General features: G+C 44.5%; 2 protein-coding genes across 5 annotated transcripts in view; one reads left to right on the forward strand and one right to left on the reverse strand.

Moving 5' to 3' along the window:
• The window catches only part of Slco5a1 (solute carrier organic anion transporter family member 5A1), a 125,615-nt gene extending 122,033 nt beyond the window's left edge, over positions 1–3,582 (forward strand). For both annotated transcript variants that reach the window (XM_052175950.1, XM_052175952.1), the window contains one exon: positions 3,050–3,582. In XM_052175950.1, coding sequence (XP_052031910.1) covers positions 3,050–3,567 — 518 coding nt within the window. In that variant the 3' untranslated portion in view covers positions 3,568–3,582. The remainder of the gene's footprint in view (positions 1–3,049) is intronic.
• A 3,820-nt stretch (positions 3,583–7,402) lies between these two features.
• Sulf1 (sulfatase 1) overlaps positions 7,403–17,298 on the reverse strand; it is a 158,016-nt gene continuing 148,120 nt past the window's right edge. For 2 of the 3 annotated variants that reach the window (XM_052175946.1, XM_052175947.1), the window contains exon 21: positions 7,403–8,949. In XM_052175946.1, coding sequence (XP_052031906.1) covers positions 8,129–8,949 — 821 coding nt within the window. In that variant the 3' untranslated portion in view covers positions 7,403–8,128. The remainder of the gene's footprint in view (positions 8,950–17,298) is intronic. The other variant, XM_052175949.1, reaches the window with a different exon arrangement.

Here is a 17,298-nt window from a genome sequence, read left to right on the forward strand (position 1 = left end):
CTCTCTCTCTCTCTCTCTCTCTCTCTCTCTCTGTGTGTGTGACCTAGGGGGTGCAGAAAGTGAAGGTAACTGTCGCTGCAGAAAGTGAAGGTAACTGTCGCTGCATGGGTACATGCTGAGTATTCTATGTAGCAGACAGAAACCAGAATGTTGTAAGCCCCAGAATAGCCCAGAAGCCAAGCTTGCTAATTCCGTTCTCCAGACTTGTGGTAGCCTCCACCGTCAGGAAGGCAGTGGCTGGCAAGGGAGGTGGTGTCCTGGTGTGGTGTACTCACTCTCTTCTGTCATCTCATCTTTACTGGTAGTCTGTGGTCTACTGCACTGTCGAAGGCAGAGAAGATGATGCTGGCGTTCTCTGTCCCAGACTTCCTGTCGCGTTTCAACCAGATTTCTGTTTGTCTGAAGAGGTTTAATTTAAGCAGTTCATTTGTACTCAGCCTTAAGAAGGGGCAGATGTGACCAGAAACTCACCTTATTTGCTGTTGGCTTTGGCAACGCTAAATATAAGATGCCTTGGTGCTAAAGTATTTGTAGATGCATGTTCCTCTCTGAAGTCAGTGTTTCAGTGCTTTGGGGTTTGGAAACCTTCGGATTTCCCTGGGCGAACAAGCCCCTCCCTGCACCTTGTTTCCACAGTCCAGAAACTCTATACTGCAAAACTGAGAAGTAGACAGGAGAATCCTTTTCTACGCAAAAGTCAGTGCTTTTGATATTTAGCTTAGCAAGAATAAGCAGATGCTAAAAAATAATTTCAGAGGGAGAAAAACATATTTAGATGATTTTCTATCTTCTTCAGAAAGTTTCAAGCCCTGGGAGCTGCTCTTCAGCTTTGGGTTTGATGCTGTTGTCTTTGACTTTTCGATATACTCTGTATATTGAAAGTGAAGAAGCTAATGTTATTGAAAACAAAAGTAATGGTAAGGGTGTTTTAAATTAAACTGAGGAGTAAGACTCAACAGTGGGCATTTGGCTTCAAATATATACCTCTACCCCAAACCCAAATGTTAATCTGGAGCATGGAGCCCAAGGCCAGCCTTTAACTTTGTAGTGTAAGGAAATGTGAAATTGTGTCAAACTGGTATTAGGATATCTGTGGGGTGTGTGTGTGTGTGTGTGTGTGTGTGTGTTTCTGCCTGTGTGTCTATGTGCTTCTCTGTAAGGCAAGTTTGTGATGAAAGGCTGATTTCAGTTATAATGTAGAGTTTGATTTTTGTGGATTTTAGAACAAATATTTATTTGGAGATCTGCTATGGTAATGTAAGGGCCGTATGACTTATTTCTTTATGTTTAATGAAACTGATTGTCAAAGGACTAATAAACCTGGGTTTACAACATCATGAATACTTGATCATTAAAAATTAAGGGAAAAAAGTTGAAAAAAAGTAATAAAGTGTGTTGGATTGAAATTTGGTTGTCTCTAGATTTTGTTGTTGTTTTTGTTTTGACATGAAGCAATGGCACCAGAGTGACCCATACGTAAGCCTGACACTGACTGTATCTACAGGCAGGATGTTGGGTGTAGAAATTATTATGACTTAAGTTTAAAGAGCCCATTGTAAGTACATTTTTTTCATGAACTTCCTAAGAGATTTCTTTGAGGTAGTTTATCATTTATTCAAATGATAGCAAACTTTTAGACTGCAGAACTCTGTCCTCATCTCTGTCCTCAATGTGGCTTGATAGAGGAAGCTTACCCGTCCCTCTCAGTGGCTTCACAGCATGCGGATATAATTCTTTCCCACACGGCAAGTCCAGCAGGCCTGTGCTGCACACGGCCCTCAGGGGTGGAAGGCCAGAGGCCCCACTTGAAGTCTGCACCATGAGGAACTTTATTGCTGTTCTCAGTTCCTGGGTTAAGTAACAGGGACTGGCCTATGCCACTAGATGGAGTTAGTCCAGGTTTACCTGACTTCCCAGGCTCCAGGAGAGATGGTGGGAGCGAAGGTTAGCATTTTCTGCTAGTATAACAGGGTCCTCAGGAAGTGTCATGCCCAGTTTTCTGAGGAACCGCCAGACTGATTTCCAAAGCGGTTGCACCATCTTGCAATCCCACCAGCAGTGGAGGAGTGTTCCTCTTTCTCCACATCCTCGCCAACACCTGCTGTCTCCTGAGTTTTTGACCTTAGCCCTTCTGATTGGTGTGAGGTGAAATCTCAGGGTTGTTTTGATTTGCATTTCCCTAATGATTAATGATGTTGAACATTTCTTAAGGTGTTTCTCAGCCCTCCGAAGTTCTTCATGTGTAAATTCTTTGTATAGCTCCGTACCCCACTTTTTAATGGGGTTATTTGGTTCTCTGGGTTCTACCTTCTTGAGTTCTTTGTATATATTAGATATTAGCCCTCTGTTGGATTTGGGGTTGGTGAAGATCCTTTACCAATCTGTTGGTTGACATTTCTGCCGGTTGTTGGCTCTGCAAAGGTGTCCAGTTCCTCTACAGAGTTGCAAATACGGAGAAAGCTTCAAGCAGATGAGTTCCCAAGGTGAGGTTATCAAATCTCTGCCAACAAATTAGTTAAAAGCCCCACCCCAACCCTGCTTCCAAAAGACACGGCCACCCTTTGTTCCAAAGTCTGGAGCCTGTCTCTGAAACAGGATCTGTGCTCAGACTTCACCTGGGTAGAAAAAGCACTGAAACTTTAAAAAATGTACATGTGTCTTAAAACTTTTCAATCCCACATAATCACTGCATTAGAGCTAAGGGGGCCCCGTATGACATTTCAATGTATATACATGTCAGTGCTTTGTCCTTCAGCTCAAATACTGTTTCTTTGTATTGGAGATAGCCAACCTTTTCTACCAGCTGTCTGAGATAGTCAAGTGTCAAATGGCTGCCCCGCCTTACCACAGAATGTTAGAGGTCGTTCCTCTGAGGCAGCAGCCCTTCCCTCCCCTGCCCTGCACCCGCACAGCCTTGCTCATGCGCACCCACCTCATCCGCAGTGGACGCTCTACTTTGATCAGACTAGAGCTCTGGCGAGCGAGTGAGGGCATGTGCTAGCTGTCTTTGTGTCCGACACACGGTCACACTTCACACACTGTCTTCCAGGGCCACCAAATACTGGGCTAGATGCCTCTCCCGACTCACGGCAGTGTTCCCGAGGCTGGCATCTGAAACTTCTGGCTGAGAGGCAGGAGGTGAAAGAGGTGAAGCAGCAGCGTGACTCACGGCTGAAGCCCGTGATATATTTAGTCTGCTTTGAGCACTCTCGCTGGAAAGAAGATGGTTGTTCCATTTTGTGCTCCCTACACACATGGCCTGCTGGAAGGGTCACAACGGTCCCAGGTACCCCTGTTAGCATATGCGTGAGTGCTTGTGCAGCCGGGAGTGCCTCGATTCCCTTCTGTGTGGCAGTCACCAGGAAAACCATTCACACAGATGTGCCGAGGACACTGCCTCGCTCTCAAGATAGTACTTGTGAACTAGGACCAAAGGTATTGTCTTCTACTGGGTTTCTTTGCCCTCAGACAGGGGAGCTTCCCAAACTCACAGGTTCGGAATCTGCGCCCTCCCTCCCCTCCCCCAACCCACAAACCCAGAAAAGCTGCTTCAAGGAACTAGCTTGATTCTAGAAGGTTTCAGCAGCTGTTCGAAATGGCTATGGTGTGTACAGAGTAAGGCAATATTTCTCCCCAATTGCTTACATTTTTGGTAACCTGAACACACCCCACCTCAACACACAATGCATGACATTAAGAAATGTGCAGTAGGAAGGGTTATAGACTTCATTTCCTCGCTTTAACCCAGCTTTGGGGTTTTAAGTGTTATTGAAAAAGCATCTATGCTTTTGTTTGTTCTTTGTAAAATTGCCAACAGAGTAGAGATGGTCTCCATGGCTTCAGTACGTATGAACTGAAGACATGCTTTTACCTGCACCAAGTCAGAGCAGGGCTGGGGACAGATGCTCCCTGCTCAACTTTGATTTTAAGAGCCAGCATTTGACACAGTTCCAATTTATGACAGCAGCACAAAACAGTAGAGAGCTGAAACTGCACTTGGGTCCTGCAATGACTCAGGCATTGGAGAAAGGGCACACTCGCCATGGACCGAGATAAGTTCTTGTCAAAAATGAACCATGCAAGAAAACATGAGCCAACTGCAGTGTATGGAAGGAAAATGTCTCTGGCTGTACTTGAGTGCCACCTTGTGTTCATTATGAAAAGTACATGTTCTACATCTATACTCCTGACATCCTTTAGAGGATAGAAAGTCCAGGACCTTTTCTCTTCTGCAGAAAGCTACTAGAATTACTAGTTCTCCTCAATACTTGAACTGGGTTTGTTGGGCTTATGGGGTTGGAGGATGGGGGAGAGGGTATATATTCCAACCCTGAGGGTTCGGGAAGTTTTCTGGTACAAGGACTAGGAGTCCCAATAGAAAGCGATATTTTTGGTCATAGTTCACTTATCAGCTTGAAAACCCTCAGGTTGCTGTCTTCGTGTGATATCTCTACTCCCTAACTGGAAGAGTCTAATTTTTAAAGGTTGTTCTCTCCACATGCATGTACAGCTTCTTGTCTTGTCTTGACAGCTCAAGATACTGTGCTGGCAAAGTCTTTAGCAGCAGAGCGTACAGGAAGGCTAGTTCTCTAGTCCAATGAGCAAGTACACAGGTATTTCTTGAGTGTGGGAGGGCTGAGAACTCGGAGAAGCCACAGGTAGGCCTTAGAGGAGTAATGCAGTTCCTAACAGCAGCTTTGTGGGTCACAGGACCTTCAAAGACCCAGGGTGGAGCACATTTTGTTTGGGGAGGGGTCTTATGTGACATCCAAGAATGCATTGTCTACTAACATAAACTTTGTAAACACTCAACAAAATTTGACTCTATTGGGAAATTGAACAGGGGCATCCCCCCAGCCCTTCCCATTCACTGCCTTAGAGAAGACCAAGATGGCCTCAGGTATAGTTAGAGAGTGGTGGTGGGGTTTTGACTCAGATGCCAACATCTGCTCAACTGGCAGAAGCCAGCAGAGATGAGTCTTTGATGGCCACAGGTGCTCAGTGGAGAGTCCTGATGCCTCCCTGGACAATCTGGGACAAGAAAGCACGTCCACTGAGTACTCGCCATTGTTAGCTTCTGTAAACAATTGTCTTTGAGGTTTATGGTCTTAGATCACAGTAATTGTAAACATTAGAGTTCAAAATGAACTTAGGGTGGCTTGCTTGCTTGCTTCCTAAGTAGGATTCCTGGGTCTCACTATGAAGTTGAGGAAAACCTTGAATGTCTGCGCTTTCTGCCTCCACCTCCAATTGTCTAGATGGTGGGTTTCCATGGCCACATCACTCGGGCAGCACTAGACACTCACCCCGAAGTCTGTGTTTGTGAGCCATGCACCCTGGCACCTGAGCAACACTCCCAGTATGGTTTAGGTCTCCCTCAATGTCACGACCACTCCCTTTCTTGCTGAACAGTGCTTTATCTAATGAGGCCCTATTACCTTTTCTCTCTTCCCTGAGTGTGTATGTATTCTGCGAATGCTTGTATGATGCATATGTGTCTGTTTAAATGGAAGAAGCATAGAACAAGCTGGTCAGCTTCATCTTCTAAGTGCATGGTAATCAGCGACTGGACCATGGAAGTCGGCTCAGTTCTTTGTGAAGTCATCTTCTCCACAGATCAAAAGCTAACCCTGGGCAAGCCGTCTCTAAGAGGCCTTCCATCTCTTGAAACATGTTTGAAACATAGCTCTGCAGATGTACGCCCTTTTTGCATGGGGTAGGCTGCATAAATACTGACTGAATTATTCTGAAGCAGAGTCACCATGTGAACTGGGAACGTGTTACGGGAAAGGAAGAAGATTGTCTGTCATATGTGGAAAATTTTAAAAAGATGTTGACGGGAAGGCAGAACAACGAGCACTGAGGCCCAGAAGGTCACTGAGGAAAAGTGGAGAAGAGGGAGATCTGACCAGGGCACGCACGCATGCGTGGAAACACACACACTGACTCCCTTTCACATACACAAAATACTTGCGCTGTTAAAAAAAAAAGAAGCATGGACCAAAGATGCATTCTGAACCCGAGGCCCTCAAAACTTGCTTGCTGTTGATGGTGTTCTTTGTGGATTCCTCAAAGACCAATGTACAAGTCTTTGAATCATTCGCTATTTTCTCCTTTCTTTTTTTTTTTAACCTCTAATCTAGACCTTTCACATACTCTTAATTTCTTGTATAAGGCCCATTTCAAGAGATTTTTTCACAAAGGGACTTGGGGTTTGTCAGTACCAAACATGTGGGCGGTCAGGTTTTCCTCGAAGCTCGTAATTCCCTCTAAACTCTACGGTGCTGTTCATGGGTGAAGCTTTCAGTGTTTTCACCATGGTGAAGATGGAACTTTGAGACTTTTGCAGCTTTCTCTGGCTGTGTATAGAGATGCCCTGTCTTTTCCTCTGGGATTGCAATGAGGCAAATTCAGAAAAGTACTAACCAGGGGATGGTCCACAATATGTGGATTCTGGGGGCAGTTTGACAAGTACGTTTACCACTTGGTAGTGTAAGGTGAGAATTGGACCCCAGCTAACTTGGAAGTAGTGTGTGACCCCCAAAAGCTGGCTTAAGTTCATTTCTCTGAAACCGGTAAAAAGTTTTAACACTTTTTATTTCCAGAAATGTTGCTTCTAGACTTTCCTGAAGCCAGAATTGTTTTATAAAAAGTATCACAGAGTATCACATAGGATTGAAAAAGAGCATAGTACACTTCCTAATACCTTAATCTCTTCACAAAGCACATCAGTCAGGACCATAAATATGTTTACTCTGTCATTCAGCAGATGACATACACATCTGACAATGGCTAGTTAGACTTAACATATGTACAGACTCTATGATAAAGACTTAAAATCAGTAAGGACTCAACTATATCACATTAAGTTTTCTTGAAAAGTGTTTACTTTAAACACTTAAGGAAAAATATAACATATCTACATGTTTGAATTATCTAGAAGGAAAAACAAAGCCATTGTCAGGCTAAACAACAAGAGCAAGACCTTGTGAAGTTGAAGAAGACACTGAAAAGTCTCAATGAGGTAATCCTTTGACTGGTCTCTAAAAGTCCAACAGAAACAGGGATTTCAAGAATACAGATTTTCAAAAGCAGTTTTGAATTATGTCTTTTAGAAAACCAGAGCTTGGCGAAAGTTTTAAAAATATTCACGTGACACAATGTTTGTGAAGTTAGCCTCTGTTCTGGTGCACTTCAACTTTACAGCATTTGTGATTTTAGTTTATCAAAATTGTCTTATAGAAAGATAAAACTACATGTACTTTTCCAATGCTTAAGCTCATTGATGAAACCAAGAAAAAAAAAAGGAAGATTGAAATAAAAGGGTCTTTGTCCTGTTCCTTCTTTCAGGAGGGCAACTGAGTGTTAGCAGTGTGAACATCTATCTAGTAAGCACAAAGAGAACAGGTCATTCTTGTTTTATTTATTGCTTATTCCCTCAGGATTTATTGTTTTACCACCAAAATTGTGAGCCATGCCTTTCTGCTAATCAAGTTTAGCACGTCGAGGTAAAATACACACAATGTTTTCTGGGAAAAGCGTACGTTAAACAATATGTGATCCATACTGTGTGTTCTTGCCGGGGGTCTATTCCTTTGTCCTTCCTAGTCACAAAGTGTGTGACTCTGATAAGCCTGTTTAAAAGAAGCATAATAACACTACGAACCAAGCAGACACAGTATTCCAAACTCAAAGTGCAAAATCATTGAACCAAAGATGATGATGTTGAAAAATTCCAGTGGTTAGAAACAAATTCAAACTTCATTATGCAGGCAGGGAAGATAGGTTGACAGATTCACCAAGGGCATCAAGCTTTTAAAACTTACAAAGGCACAATTCTAGCCATTTTGACTGGATAGACTTTATATACTCATGTCTCTACAATATTCAAAAGGTAACACTGTTTTAGTACCAAAAACAAAGCATGAAAACAGAAAATGTGCCCCCACTTCTCCCTTCTTGCTAAAATCTTGAATTACACTAGTCTGTGTGCGAGCATCACCCACACATGTGCACATGAATGTCTACTGTGCATGTGCACCCAGGGAGCTCAGAAGGTTGGGAGTCACGATTGCCACCACTAGTTTACTAATGAAAACGTGGAAAGAAATATTATGCTAGGCAACATTTAATCTAAGCAGAGGTGACGAGAGGAGGAGGCACTGCCTTCGAGATTTGGTACCCAGTCCTTTGTACCACTCCCCTCCATCTCCGTCAACATTCTCTCCCTGTAGCTGGAGTGAAGAGGCTGCTCCACTCGGGACACGTTGAACACCGGATGAACCGGAGTTCTGTCAGAGTGGATGAGAGGACGCAACTGATCTTCAAAAGCATCCTCCTCTGCCTCCACACCCTGGGAACGCTTTTGTTGGTGCTGACTGGTAGGCTGCTGGCCGAGAGGAGACTGGAGCAGCAGCTCTGTCATACTGTTGCCACTGATGTCACCTTCAGGATGATGCCCCTCCTCCCATCCTAGCTGCTTCTCAGTTTTTCTCCAGTGTTCAGAATTCAAATGCTTCACTTCTGGAATGTCGTTATTCCATTCAAGTTTTCTCTCTGGACTTAACGTTGGTCTGTTCAGATGCAGGGTTTGGAGATTGGCTGGCAAGGGCAAAGGAGGTGTTTCCCCAACCACATGACTTGGGTCTTCACCTGACTCTGCAGAAGCCATCTCTGCTGGCACCAGGAGCGCAGCAGAGGTGACCGGGAAGCCACCACTTTGTGCAGTTGGAGTCCTGTTTGCTTTGTTTGGATCACGGTGACTGTTCAGCAGTGCAAAGACTCTGTGGACAGCACTCAGGTAACTACTCCAGTCCTCCAGACTCAGTCTAGGGTTAGATCTGTACTCATCGATGTCGTTCGCACCGGATAACTCCTCCAGGCCTTGCCAGTTGGTGTCTGAAGCGACACTGGAGTGACTAACCTTCCCATCCATCCCATAATTGTCCTCTGTGAGAAGAGAAACCAAAGGACCTCGTTAGTGCAACAAAACATTTTTGACTCAACCAGCATGAGCCATGTAGCTATTCTATAAATTAAATTGAAATGTAATAATGGAAAGTATTCTCTCCTAGTGTTTGACTGTTGAGTGATTTTTGCATATGAAGGTGACAGAAGGACAATGGAAATCCAAAGTGGGGGAGACCAGGGATGTAGGTCAGTTGGTGAAGTGTTGCACAGCATGCACAAAAGCCTGGGTTTGATGCCTAGAGCATGTAAAGCCAGCTACACATCTACAATCATAGTACTCAGCGGGCGGAGGCAGGAGAATGAGAAACTCAAGGCCACCTTTGGCTGCACAGAGCGTAGTGTGGTGTGGGTGGAAACGGGAATCACACTGTTCTGCCCACTGTAGGGACAGCGTGCTCACTGGGCTCACTCAGCTGCTTCGTGTGAGAACAGCCACAGGACTGTTCACATGCATTTGTACCATTCATACGCATCAGGTTCGAGGTAACAGATAGACTGTACAATATTTTAACTTAATAGGCAAATTCTCACTGAAGTATCTTTATTCTGTATTTCTTGGTACTCAGTACAAAAGCAGACCTCAAGCTCCGCAGGTGAGCTGCTCAGGAATGCAATCTACTTCATGTGCGTGGTCCTGCACGGACAAGCTTCTTCGTGTGCATGAACCTGCGGATTTTACATGTGCACAGAGCACACCAGCTTTCTTTCTGACAATACAACACTGGGCTCAGAAGAAATTTAGAAAAGGGGATCCTAGAGTAGTGAGATGAATTCCTCATAAAGATATGCAGCACATAGATAAAACTATATAACAGCCACCCCTTAGATGAAACTGTGAGAGATGTCTGTGATCGTTGGGTCACCTATAAGCTAGAACAAAGACTAGATTCCAGACCCCGGCAGAGCTGTGAGCCACACTTTTGTACCAGCCTTGGGGAAAATGTAGGGAACAGAAGTGGAGACAAAGCTAAGGCTGATTTGAAGTGGCCTGGGAAGAAATGCCACCCTGTGCAGGAGACACTGTCCACAGTCCCAGTGAGTCATGGCTCTGACAGCACGGGAGGATTCTGGAAGGGATTCAAGCTGGCAGCCCCTGTAAAGACGTTCCAGGCAGAAAGGAAACAAGAAAAGGAGGAGGATATTTCCAGGACGTGGGTGAGAGAGGCAGAGAGAAGTAAAAGAGAAGGCAGTTGAGGTGAATGGGAGGGCCCATGACTTTCCCCAACCCTAGCCTTCAGTAACTCAACCACAAGATTACATTGTGCTATCCTAGCAGGAAATATAGTCTCCCCACCAACCCAGGAATCTTATAAAATCTCCAAATTAGTGAGATAAAGCAAACTACTTCTACACAAAATTACTCTGAAAGAAGATATGAAACAAGAACTTTAAATAAATATTCCGATGAAAATGCCACCCCCCCCCCAAAAAAAAATTGACCACAAACTGACCAAACCCACAGAGCGGCCATACTGGGTGACCAGGCATTGATGGCCTGAAAGCGTCTGCAGTAAGAATATCAAGTTGGTAGCAAGAATCCCACAGCCAGCCAAACTCCCCTTCAGGTCTCAAGACTGTAGGAAAACAGTTTGAAACCACGGGGAAGCAAGGGCAGCCATTTGAAAGGAATGAAAGCTTTGTCAAGTATCAGATGGGGGAGGGAAGCAAGCATCTTCATGAAGAAGACAGCACAGAAGTCAGAATAAGCAAGGGGCTTACTGGAGCATCGTTGGAGTTGCTAACAGACCTTGAGGGACAAGCTATGTGCACGACACGAGTGGACAGGACAGGACAGGGGTTGTGTTAGTGTGACGATGTACCGTTCTTAGATCTTTCTTGTCATGCAAAGCTGACGAGAGCTGTCCTATAGGACAGCCAGGGAGGTAAAGATGGTCACAGGGAGGATGTCCCCAGGGCAAGAAGGCCTGTGCACAGGTGGCAGATGGACTCTACACAGGGTTCAAGGTGTCTCCTGGGGCTGGAAGAAACAGACCCTTGGGACTGAGCTTCTAGTCCGACAGGTACATGAAATGTTCAAACTATCAAAGGGTTGAAAGAGAAAACACTGTACTGGTGAGTTATATAATCTCATAGCCAGGGAAACTTTCTGCTTCTTAGGACAAGCAGTCTCTCTCTCTCTCTCTCTCTCTCTCTCTCTCTCTCTCTCTCTCTCTCTCTCTCTCTCTCTCTCTCTCTCTCTCTCTCCCTCCCTCCCTCCCTCCCTCCCTCCCTCCCTCCCTCCTTTCTTTCCCTTCCTTCCTTCCTTCCTTCCTTCCTTCCTTCCTTCCTTCCTTCCTTCCTTCCTTCCTTCCTTCCTTCCTTCTTTCTTTGTTTTATTTTTCAAGAATGAAACAAAACCTTGTTTTTCAATTTAGAGTTTCTCTGTGTAGCACTAGCTGTCCTGAAACTGGTTCTGGAGTCCAGGCTCAGAGTCCTGATTCCACAGGACTTGAGAAGTTAATGCCTCTGCCACCTCCAGCACAGGAGGCCAAAAGAGGGTCTTCACTGGGTGGCCTCCAGGCTATCTAAAGAAGAGCGAGCAGGGAGGATGCCGGGGTAACTGTGCAGTTCCTTGGGTCACCTCAGCCTTCTCTTATCCAGGCCCTCCAGATGCGAATGCTCAGGAAGCAGTGTGCTGAAGCTGGTCTGGCAGGAGAGAGAGCTGAAACAGAGTCATTTCCACCAAAGAAGTTATTAAAAGCCACTCAGGGAGGAAGCATCTGGTCCATGTGGTTTCTCGGGAAGATGCTGCCCACCTACAGCCCTGATGCTCTCCAAACTGTTGTAGGAAACAGAAAGGAAGAGGAAAGATTTAGTGAAGCAAGTTTCACACAGAGTAGACTATGGCAGAACAGTGGTTTCCTTCGCCCTCAGAGATGTCCACATCCAAATCTGCAGAAGCTGTGGGCATTGCTTTAGGAAGCAAAAGGGATCTTGCAAGTGTGGCCAAGTCATGTGTCTCAGCAGCACAATGTTCGGGTCCTTTGGGAAGGAGAGGGAGGCGGAGAGGCAGGATAACCAGAGCAGGAGATGTAACTGTGGGATGCACAGGAGAGGGATGGAGGCAGAGAGGAAGAACAGACATGTTGCTGGCTTCAAAGATGAGGAAGCAGACAAGGAATAGTCATCACTTAAACCAGAAAGGACAAACTTCCTCCATCAAGGCCACACCTCCTGATAATGGCACTCCCTGGGCCAAGCATATTCAAACCACCACAGTGCATGCGTGTGCATGCACGTGCGTGTGTGTGTGTGTGTGTGTATAAAATATATATCGTATATATATATTTGTGATATATATCAGATATAGTGTACACCCGTATCCTAAAGGTATACCCCCAGTGACATAAAGATTTACTGCTAGCCCCCAGTCCAGAAGGCACCACAGGACTTCTCAATATTGCCATGTAGAGGACAAGCTCGTAGTCACCCTGGGCCTGTGAAGAGACAGTGGTCATCGTCCAATCACAAAACATGGAAGAGCGAAGACTTCTCTCAGCTGGATGCCAGGGGGTTGGCTGGGAGGGATGCAATGGGCAGAGAAATGAGGACACAATAGGGAGCAAATAAAATCAAGAGTTTCACTGGGAGAATACACATAAAATCACAAACACAGTGTGCTAAACTGTGTTTGTAGGCTGGGAGGAGGGACGTCACTTCAGAAATGTTCGAACTGTGGATAAGCATAGATGTGTGTGAGGGTGTGTGCTGATGTGGGTCTCAGATTGAGGAAATTTAGTTCTATCTGACAGAATCCTTCTATCCCAACTTTTCAAGTATTATTAGTGTTTTTTAAACTATAAATGGAAATCAGTTTTTTTAGGCAAAGTCTCACTTGCTGCCCTGACTAGCCTGAAACTCTCTATGTAGACCGGATTGGCCTTGAACTCACCAAGATCCACCTGTCTCTGCTTCCCAGGTGCTGGGATTCAAGACATGAACTGTCATGCCCCACCCTACCTTATCTTTTGATGCAGTGTCTTTCTTTTACCAGTTTGGTAGACTAGATGGTTAATGAGCCCCAGAGACCATTCTCCTGTCTCTACTTCTCCAGCTCTGAGACTACAACTCCACGCTTTTTTGTGCGGGAGACAAATCTGGGTCTTCATGTTTGAGCAGTAAGTGGTTTACTGTCTGAGACATTGCCTCCGCTCCTGGAATCTGCTACAAAGACAGTAATTCATCCATAAAGGCTCTGCCCTCGTGAGCTCATAGTTTTCCAGAAAGGCATACTTCCTTATTTCCTCATGGTGGGGCTGGTTCAGTGTCTGAATTTCGGGGGTTCATGAACAGTCTGTAATGGGCTCCTTAGTCAAGACGGGAATGAAGACAGCTAAAAGCTGGAGAATTGACCAGCATTTCTCTCCAGGGTGAAATACTTTCAGCTCTTAAGAGGGACTGCCATTCTAACAATGAGCAAAGATGCTGAAATGATTTCCATTTGGTTCTCGCCATGCCCAGATTTCCAGGGTGAGATTTGTCACTGTGCGGGTTGGGCTTTGAGACCCTCCTAGTCATGTGGGAGCCAGTCTTCTCCTGTTTGCCTTTGGAACAAGACGTAGAACTCTCAACTCCTCCCATGTCGTGCCTGCCTGGACACTGCCATGCTCCTTCCTTGATGATAATGGACTGAACCTCCTGTAAGCCAACCCCAGTTAAATGTTTATTTAAATTATTAATTAATCATTTTCTCGCAAATGTGAGAAAAATCCAGAAAGGAGAAACAAACAGAGGTCTCTGAAGCCCTGAATAAATGCAAACCTAGACACCCTAATCTGAGACCAGGAAGAGTCATTTTAGAGTTCTTATCTCTAGAAACTTCTCTAAACTAAGAGAACAATTGCACATTGTTTGCAGAAGTGCAGTAAATTGCTATAATAACCCTAAGGAACTAAAGCCCTATATGGAGAGTCATGCTGGCACCAGCAGAAGGAAGACTGCTGGTAGACAGAGCTCGTAAATGTAAGTCCCTTATAACTGCTAGAGAAAAGAGTTCCGTGTTATATTAAAAAAGCACGCAGGGAGACCCAAAAGAATTTAGACTGGAAATAAAACGTTTGTCTTGGTGGGATTTGGTCTGTTGCTATGTAATGAAATGTTAAATTCTGTATTACAAGATCTAGTAGCCCTAAGACAAGAGAATTTCCACATATGCCAGCTTTTTTTTTTTTTGCGCAAACCTTGCTCCTGAATTTAAAAACTATTGGTTAAATAAAAATGGGTGCAGCCAGTTACTGGAGCAGTTAGAGGTAGGCAGGTTCTCAGTTACCTGGCTGGGGTTTCAGGCAGGGATGGTGAGGAAGGAACAAATGGAGAAGAGAGAGAAGAAGCTCAGAGAAGGAGAACACATGACAAAGCAACATGTGCCCAAGTGATACTCTGCCAGGACAGCAGCCTGCTGGCACAGAAATAACACAGGAGGATTCAAAGAACAAGGATATGGGGTAAACAGCTGGAGAAGTAGCCAGGCCAGCAGCTAGAAAAATAGACCAGGGGTAACCCCAGTAATTGCTAGACAAACAAATACACCACAGTTTGAGTCTCATTGTTTTGTAAGTCAAACGGATATAAGTTTAAATAAAATTTTCTACATTATCTTATTTTTTAAGCAGATCTATTAATATAATGTAACATATTCATATATCTGTAGAGAAAATTATCTGAGCATCTCATAGGCGTAGTTTGACAGTTTCAATTCTCAGTAACAGCAACAGCACTAACAACAACAAAAAAAAAATCGATGGCTGTTTCCTCAGCATGAAGATTTCCTTAGCATGACAATGGTCTACACAACTGGCAGCTTCATTAGTATGAACATGGTCCACACAACTTGGTTTCAGAGTTTATCTTTCTCTCAATGAAATACCCTAAAAGCACCTTGTTAGGATCAAGGACAAAGTGAAATCACACTGGAAGAATTAGTCCACTCAGGAAACATTTTACACAGGTAAAGGGATGGACCTGATACACGGACAGCTCTGTAGCTATTGTGCATGTTTCAAGTTCAGACTTTGTGTCCACTTTACAGATCTCTCAAAAAACAAACAAACAAAACAAAAAACAACACAACAAAACTGGTACCCAGAAATGGCTGCTTCTGAATGATGAGTGGCAAAGCTGGGGAAAAATCCATCTGCAGCCATCACATTAATAATGAATAACTGAGGTTGGAGTGGAGCTGAGCAACAGAGTGCCCAGTCCAACACCAGACAAATCAAACAAGCACAATCAGGCAAAAAAACAAAACAAAACAAAAAAAACAAAAAAATCACAACTGCCAGCGAAACCTAGTAGGCCTAGTAGGCTGACTGCATAGCAGCTGCATAGAGGGCTAGCCTAGCAAACAACACATCAGCCAAGACACAAGGATCCAGATATCCCAAGGTACAGAGAACACTGGTTTTATAATAGACCTGTCCCAGATAGACAACTCCTGTGCTGTTGTGAGAACTCAGGACTAATATTTAGTCGCAAGGCATTTTATAAGTCAACTGGCTAGTGGCCTATGGAATGTCATGACCAATGATGAAAAGTTGAGAGGTGACAATTTATAAGATGTACGATTCTGGATTGAATCCGGGACCAGAAACAAAACACTATATACATGACCTTATTGGAACATTGGGCAACATGTGGCCACCTAATGTGGATTGGATAACGGCACTGGCTGATACTGATGGCCTGATTTTAGGTAGTGTGCCACAGTCACGTGCAAGGATGTTCTTGGGAAGTACATAGTAAAACATTTCTATAAATGGATATGATGACTGCAAGTGACTCAGAACTGGAGTAGAAACTGTGTTATATGAGAAAGAGGAAGTGAGAGACAAAAGGCCAATGGTGAAATGCCTTGGAGCTATTCCAATAGCCTTTCTGTAAATGCCAAATTATATGAAGACAGAACATTAAAAATTACTAGACATTAGGGTGGTTATGTATCCTGGTTGATGGAGTTCTTGCCTAGCAGACACAGGAGCCCCAGGTTCAATCTCCAGCATCATATAAACAGGGTGTGGTGGGTTATGCCCATAATCTTAGCACTTAGAAGAAGAAATGAGAGGATCAGAAATGCAAGGTTGTCTTCTGGGATCACTGGTTAATGAGTTCAAGGTCAGTTTGGGCAAGGGATACTAATCATCCTGGCCTGGCCTTTGGTACTTCTCAGCTCACAAAACCAGACTTTTCTATTGGACTATTTATTTGGAGAGCAAATATATGGCTGGCTTTGTTCTGAAAAGCAAATCTCTAGAATAAATGTAAAGGATTTCAAGTTACAGATAAGTCTCACTCCACCTTGGAAACAAGAAGGTCATGAAACTGTTAAGAGAATTTCCAAAGTACACCTTGGTTTCAAGCCGAGTCACCATCTTTCCCAAATGACATTTGCAAAATACATTAGTTTATGTTTAAGACTGAATTCAGTACACTGTTCCCTCTCACAGACTGCTTCCTTCATGCAAGTTGCTCTGCGTCCTGTGTTCTGTTTACCAACAAGTGGGGTCACTTCCTGGAGCTTGTTACACAGCAAGCACACACACAGCAAGACTGGGATTAGAGCTGTAGGCAGCCCGGCATTACCATGGAGATGAGTAACTATGCCAACAACCATCTTCACCACTAGCTATAGCTCTGGAGGAAGAGGAATCAGACCCAGTGTGGACAGAGGACTGTGGCCAAGGGTGGATCTTACTGCAGTCATGGCCTAGAAGGGTCAGTGAAGAAGGCCAGGCAGACAACATGCACTGTAAACTGCCGTGAACTGCTCTGAGGTCCCGCAGTCACTGGGCTCTTAGCCAGGTTGCTAAGGCCTCTTCTTAGACATCATAGCATGGCAGCAGAGGTGATGTTCATGTACCAAAGGAAAAACAACCACCCTGCCAGAACTGCTGATCCTTACTCATACTGCATCAGTCAGAGTATATGCCTTTGACACAAGAATATTGGCATTGCAAGGTACCCTGATCTGCCTCTCACCTCCTCCACCAACCTCCCAGGTCACCATACCACATGCTTCCCTTTAGAAGCAGCTCATTGCTTCAGAGATGCCAAGTAGCATCAGGCAGAGACAGAGAACAAAGCCAGGATGCAGGTGCCATTTTCTGGTCATTCCTCCATCCGCCTCTACACCATGCCATGTTTTTCTTTTCCTTCTTTTGTTTCTCTGAGGAGGTATCAGTGTGGATAGTGCCAAATAATTCACACTGTTTTGGTAGGAAGTGGCAACTTAAGTGTCTGGAGTTTGGACACACTAAAGCATCAATGTCCCTTTGGCACCGATAGTGGGCACAGCACCAACCTTCCCGCCCATCCCCAAACTGACACATTTCA

The sequence above is a fragment of the Apodemus sylvaticus genome, chromosome 3 (genome assembly GCF_947179515.1).
Source record: "Apodemus sylvaticus chromosome 3, mApoSyl1.1, whole genome shotgun sequence".
NCBI lineage: Eukaryota > Metazoa > Chordata > Mammalia > Rodentia > Muridae > Apodemus > Apodemus sylvaticus.